Source organism: Hyposmocoma kahamanoa, unplaced genomic scaffold (genome assembly GCF_003589595.1).
Source record: "Hyposmocoma kahamanoa isolate Upper Pololo Valley unplaced genomic scaffold, ASM358959v1 192, whole genome shotgun sequence".
Taxonomy (NCBI): Eukaryota; Metazoa; Arthropoda; class Insecta; order Lepidoptera; family Cosmopterigidae; genus Hyposmocoma; species Hyposmocoma kahamanoa.
Window position 1 is genome coordinate 5046795 of NW_020653719.1, and position 6865 is coordinate 5053659.

A 6865-nucleotide genomic window follows, 5' to 3' on the forward strand; every position below is an offset into this window, starting at 1 on the left:
TGTGTGTGTCTGTCTGTCTGTGTGTGTGCGTGTCTGTCTCTGTGTGTGTGTCTGTGTATGTGAGTGTGTGTGTGCGTGCGTGTCTGTCTCTGTGTGTGTCTGTGTGTGTGTGTGTGTGTGTGTGTGTGTGTGTGAATGAGTCTTAGACATAAGTTTTTTTTACTTTCTTCGTTTCATCTTTCGGAAAACGAAAGAAACTCCTCTCTTCACGACCAATATAAATAGTAACATACAATGATATTATATGTTAACGTACAAGTTTCGTAATGAATAAATGAAAACTATATTCAAATATCAAAGCCGTCTTAACGTGAAAACGGCTTGCCGACAGCCTTGTTGTCGTTCAGTCAATGTAACAGTCAAGGGGCGTGGTGCTGTATCTGAGCTGGGGAGGGTGGATAGTGTCCATTCTCGATACTTTTTTATTCTCTGTCTGGGATGTGGTTTTATCATTCATAAGTTAAAACAATTTGTAATTTTTTAACTATGTATATTGAAAAGAAGTAGTTCCCTGTAATTTTTGTGTAGGTAATACCTGACCATTACTGTAATTTAAATGGGTTGATAATGTTCATAAGCAAATTGACGATTAGTATTTTTATCAAGACTATGCAGTACTACGAACATAGGTAACATCTTACGCGGGGTGCGAGCTATATAAGTAGAGGCAGATGCAACTAACTTAGTAGTATCTGCTAATACAGGTGGCAGAAGTAACTATGAAGTTGCATATGCCATTAGTGATAGCAGACGGAGGTAAATGGCTTATTTGATTATAACTTCCCACAGAGTATACATACATATTCTTGCACAAGACTGTACAAGTCGTGTGAACGTGCCTTAAATTAAAACTTTTTTTTAGGAGGCAACATACTATATGTCGGTCATGCATCATCACTGGACCTTATGGTGTTATCGCTAAAACGCCTTGGTAAAGATATGGAAAACAGGACAAGAGCAACGTATATAGTGAATCATCATGTAGTGAGGGTTCCATACTGCTCTTTAGGCGCCATGTTGGATAAACCCTTCCAGGTGGTTCCTCCCCCATGCCCACCGCATGTCAACACAAGTTCTAGAAGATTCGACTGGAAAGTCCTTCTTGATTCAGAATTCTGATACAAACTGGTTTAAAGCCACTCAAACCAGATTTTTTAAATTTAGTGAACATTTTTCCTACGGTGCATCAAAGGTACACAATGTAAATTCATATATCGGACTCATTATATTAATCGTTTTAATATACAGTTATACAAAATGATTTTACAGATTTGTGATTGTTGACGTGATTATTCCTGAAGTTGTAAATATATTATTTTTTAACTACATATTTTGTATGCTTTCAATTTTTAATCTGTATACGCTAATTGTACTCTCTAACGTAAAATATTAAAGATTAATATAATAATATATAAAATTACATGGTAAAAAATAAAGAGCCCCGCCACCTGCTTAGTGTTTATTTACTAGAAATGTTACCGACGGACAAACTATCGGTAATATTTTGTTTATAGTTCGCACTGTACCTACACAAAATCTTTAAATTGTTAATGTAGAAATATAACCTCACATTTTCGCAAGTACTTTCTACACGTCGCGCAATTTTGTTGTTATTACTTCAAGATTTTATATGTAGCTCGCTGAAACTTTACTATCACTATACAAACAAGTCAACTATACAAAGCAATGCCGATTAAAGTTTCAGAAAATAAGTAAATACTTTTTATTCAAAAAACTGCGACGTGATATAATTTTTTTTATACCTATTAGGACTTAGAATATAGCCCTTGTCAGGTTCTGGGAATTATTTGATAGCTTTTAAAACCCTGTTTAGTATCACTATTCTATTTAAGATATTTCGTTAACTGCTTGCAGTGATATAAACTAGTAGTAGAGCTCCTTGTGAAGAGTTCGTCTAGGAAAGTACTGCCACCTAACATATTTCTGCCGCCAAGCAGTATATTGTGTACTAGTTGGGTAATGTGAGCATTACTGCGTTCCGATTTTGAAAGGTATGGGTGCTGGAGAAATTACAGGCACATGGGACTTGTCAACTTATGTCTCATGGTGACGGGCGCAGTGGGTGTGCCCCTCAGATCTATGCATTTTAAAGCTCTAAGTGGCACTGCAACTGTTATAAACAGGCGTGTGGCATTCCACCAGGCACACGACTTGTTCGTCCCGTCACTTGATATCATAAAAAAACTGACACTAACTGGCGACACTTTACGAACAGGGGCCACACCAATATAATAGACATTACTTCTGAGATAGTAGGCAAAGCGGTTACTCAGCGCACGCTTGCCGTCGAGGGTCATAATGACACGAGAATATCTAGCGAAAACTAAGAAGGTACGGGTGTTCGTTTATTAAACGTAGCTTTGCCACATGGGAAGCGTAGCGCGAGATATGAAAAAGTGCAGTTTTCGTTTAGTACCGATATTGGTTTCAACGTGCAACATATCAACTAGGACCTCAACGTATCAACCATTTTTTTAAGTATATAAGACCATGGTATCAACATAATATACGCAACACTCCCAACAGCGAAGAAACGTTTATTGCCGGAAATCGAGGAGATGACGCACTAATACACTCTAGCACGAATAGCTGCCGCTCTTCTAGGTTGCATTATCTCTTAGTCCTCCTAATGTGCTTCATCGAAGTTTTAAGAGTCTAGTTCGTCCGGTCTCGAATCAGACGCCATAATCGTATTCGAATTATTTTTGTTGCAATTGAACTTGCTGCGTAACCATAAAACATGAATTTGTCACATATTGTCGCCCATTATCATAGGATTCAGGATTGGACTATCTTACATTGCTACCAAGTCTCCAACTTAGATTAGATTGTTCTGCGTCTTCTGAGTGATTACTAATGGAACGTGTGAAAGGGAAGTCATCCACTTTCCATTACAGCAACATTTCCGACTTTTAAGTTTCTCCTTTTTATAAAATGTACTGATTTTATTCGCGCGACCTGACAGCCTGAATAATTATTTAATGTACCAATCAGTAGATTCGGGAAGTAGATGTGCTTCTGCAACCTGAGTTGCCTAATGCTAGAAATTACAGTATGAGCATTTAAAAATAATTTCTGAAAGTAATAGTCGTTTGGCAAATATTACAACACCCTATATTATAATTTACCAATTTAATAGGTAATTGACCGTTTAGACATAAAGCACATTTTTAACCGACTTCAAAAACCTCCGTTTTTAATTGATTGATTGATTGATTGGTTCTCAATTCGACTGTATGTTTTTTTGTATGTATGTTACGCGATAACTCCGGGACTTTATGCACCGATTTTGAGGATTATTTTTTTATTGGAAGGGTACCTCCATAGTGGGCCCATTTAATTTTGAAGAAAATCACCCACCTCTAAGTGTGGCTGTTCACGCATGAAGACTAATTTTTATAAATAGTGCCTACATTTTATTATAAGGAGCAATTATTTTAATGGCTAAGTTTGCTAGTCTCCAATTTAATTTTTAATATAATATAGGCGTTTTTAATATATGTACAGTCAATAACACATCAGACTAAACATTTTTGTTTGTAAATCGCCTCCAGTGCAACAGAAGAAGATACGTCAATGTGTAGCTTAACGTGCTGTTGCCTGTACTTTAAGCTGTGAGAACCGATTTTTATTATCTCCTGTGTTACGGTCCCGTACGTGATCCTAGAACTACACCGAAACCGGATTTTGTCTACCTTAATTCATGGACACAAGGATATAAGCTTCAAATCAAGAAAATCAGTGAACTTAACTGCTAGTCGTTCAGGTCATGGATGTAGGCTGGTGAAGGTGTACATAGCCCTTTTATATGTTTGCCATGCGTGGATTCATTGGGCGTAGGGGGAAACCCAAAACCATATTTTCCGACAATGGTCTATCATTTGTTGATGCTTACAACGACCTTTCAAAATTTTTTAAAAGTAATTGTGATTCGCTGTCGTCTGTGGTCGCCAATGAAGAAATAAATTTCTGTTTTATTCCAGCTTATTCGCCACGTCTCGGAGGTCTATGAGAGGCTGGTCTAAAGTCGGCCAAATATCATTTACAAAGAGTGTTGAGCAATTGTAACTTAACTTTTGAAGAACTTTATAAAGCACTTGTCGAAATTAGCATGTAATAACGTATACACTCATCATAGCCCCGCACTAGGGAAACCGTGTGTCGCGGGTGCCATGGACACTCACATAGACAATCACAAATTACATCCAAACTCAAGAGAGAAATAAATATAGGCCATACAAATATTTCTCCTGGCCCGGGAATCGATCCCGGGACTTCTGCGTGGCAGTCCGCAGTGTTAACCGTTCGGCAACGGAGGCAATTGAAGCAATCCGCAATTCGCGACCACTTACCTCTCTCTCGAGCGATCCAGATGATCTAATGCCATTGACACCAGGACATTTCATCATCGGTAGACCGCTCACTTCCTTGCCAAGCCAGAATTACCAAGATGTGCTAAACAATCGCTTGAATCGTTTCCACCAAATTGAAAAACTTCGACAACATTTTTGGTACAGATGGAGCAAAAAATATATCTAAGAGCTTCAACTGAGGACTAAATGGCGTACTTGTAAAGACACATTGAAGATGAACGCTCTAGCAGTTCTAAAGGAGGACAACCTGCCACTTAAAATGGAAATTGGGTCGAGCTACAACTCGTGTTTCCTGGTACTGATGGCGTCAATAGAATGGCTGATATCAAAACTTCTACAGAAATTGTAAGAAGATCCTTTTCAAAACTTTGTCCACTTCCTGAAGCAAGCATTACTGGTTGAAAGGCAAACTTTCAACGGCCGACGGAATGTTCACGCATAAACTCATTTTTATAAATAGCGCCTAAATATGTTATTATTTTATAAGGAGTAATTATTTTAATGGCTGATTTTGCTGCGCTCCAATTTAAGGGTTTTTCTCTCAATATACTTTAAGCAGTGAGCACCGATTTTATTATCTCCTGTGTTAAGTCCCGTACAGTGGCGAACTAGGGGGTGAATCCAGGTTTGCGCACTTTCCGATAACCGATTGCAATAAAACTTGAGAAATAGATGTAATTCCACGAACTTTTGAGGTTGGTTTTTTCAGACCTAGGATGGTTTTTTTAGTACTCTGTACTGAGATTATTATATGACGTCAACTCATAAAGGAAACTTTAGCAAAACAAATATATTATATATTCCTGATAAAAAGGCCTAAAACGGCCCATTCACTACCTGCATGGCGCTCCGCCGCGTAGGTAGGAGCACACTACCCTGTGTATGGCCCTCGTATGAAGTCTCGCAGGACGCATTGCAGGATGGCTTGCACGCGGCGACTACATTTATAATCCTGCATTATGCGGTGGATGGCAAGCCGGACTGCAATGCAGGATAATTAATGCCCCCTTTTACTCAAATGTGTTCAATTTAAAATGTATCAAAATTTCGCGTCTTAAAATGTCGCGTATCCGAAAAACTAAACTATGTTAAAAAAGTTCATCTATAAAATTCTTTTAGATTTTGTAAAATTATGAAATTTTGCTATATGTATTAACGCACGTGACTATACAAGTCACGTAACCGTGCTTTTAACCGAAAAACTTTTTTTTTTTAGGAGGAAACATATTATATGTCGCTCATGCAGCTTCCCTGGACATTATGGTATCATCGTTAGCAAGCCTTAATAGAAAAGAAACTTTCAAAAGGGCACGAGCATATGTAGTTAACCAGCAAGTGAGGGTACCGTACTGTTCCTTAGGCGCCATGTTGGATAAACCCTTCAAGGTGGTTCCAACTCCATGTCCTCCATGCGTCAACACAAGTTGTGGAAAATTCGATTGGAAGGTCCTTCTTCATATAGGCGACTGAAACAGGTTAATTTTTAATAAACTCTTTGTTCTAAGAAACAAAAATTGATAAAATTCCGTTCATCAGAAACTGCATTAGATGTAGGCACATCAATTTGTTGTTTCTTTGAAGTTGTTGTTTGTTTCATTATAGTTTGTTTCGGATTATTGGAACCTAACCCTGTATAAGTGGATTACAGATTTGTGAAGATGTTCCATTAGGGTACTAGACCAAAGGGTACACTACAGGTGCCTATTCACACGTGCCGATACGAAATTATTTTTGCAGCTTTGTGATTGTGGCAATTATTTGACGAAACAGACAGAGTGTAAATATATAATTTAACAATTCTTTTTTCTATTTTGCAAAATTTATGCTTACGGATTACGAATCTTGGCCACTCTTCCATCGCGCCGATGTGTTCAAACGCTCTTCATGTGAATAAATAAAGGTTATCTCTATTGTTTACTAAAAGCACGTGATAAGATTGGATGGGAATCAGAGAGCGCTATTTTAATATCAACGACAATTAATGCCATTCACCTGACCATTGTGCACTGCTAGTTAAACCACCAATCTCACCGTACTAATACTACTCATAATATCATGATCGTTGCCAAACGGCGGTGGCGCCGCGTAGTGCATAATCTGTGCCATAATTTGATGTTCTGTTCTATGTACCGTTATCACAATGAATAGTTGCGAACGTTACACAGCGTAGAATTTTAGTGATTATTATTTTTATAATTGTATAACATGCCTGAATAAAAATCTATTTGCGTACTATATCTATTTATTTTGCTCTTTTTTCCTCACGTTTGTAGACAAAATTAACATTTTTGTAATAATGAAACAATTTGAGTAAACGATTAACATTTAATTATCCTTTATTTACAAAATTATAAACAAATTTCGTAAAGCAATATGAAGTATAGAAGGAACTTCGGCAATAGAATGTGGGATATTTGAAATTGGGAAAACTATGTATAAAATATGACTAGAATTGACTGCTACTGCGTATC

At 37.5% G+C, this 6865-nt stretch overlaps 1 protein-coding gene across 8 annotated transcripts in view; it reads left to right on the forward strand.

Moving 5' to 3' along the window:
- Positions 1-6625, forward strand: part of LOC113226623 (protein UBASH3A homolog) — a 44518-nt gene extending 37893 nt beyond the window's left edge. For 2 of the 8 annotated variants that reach the window (XM_026459323.1, XM_026459325.1), the window contains one exon: positions 863-1373. In XM_026459323.1, coding sequence (XP_026315108.1) covers positions 863-1119 — 257 coding nt within the window. In that variant the 3' untranslated portion in view covers positions 1120-1373. The other 6 variants (XR_003310123.1, XR_003310124.1, XR_003310125.1 and 3 more) reach the window with 6 other exon arrangements.
- Positions 6626-6865: the final 240 nt, after the last annotated feature.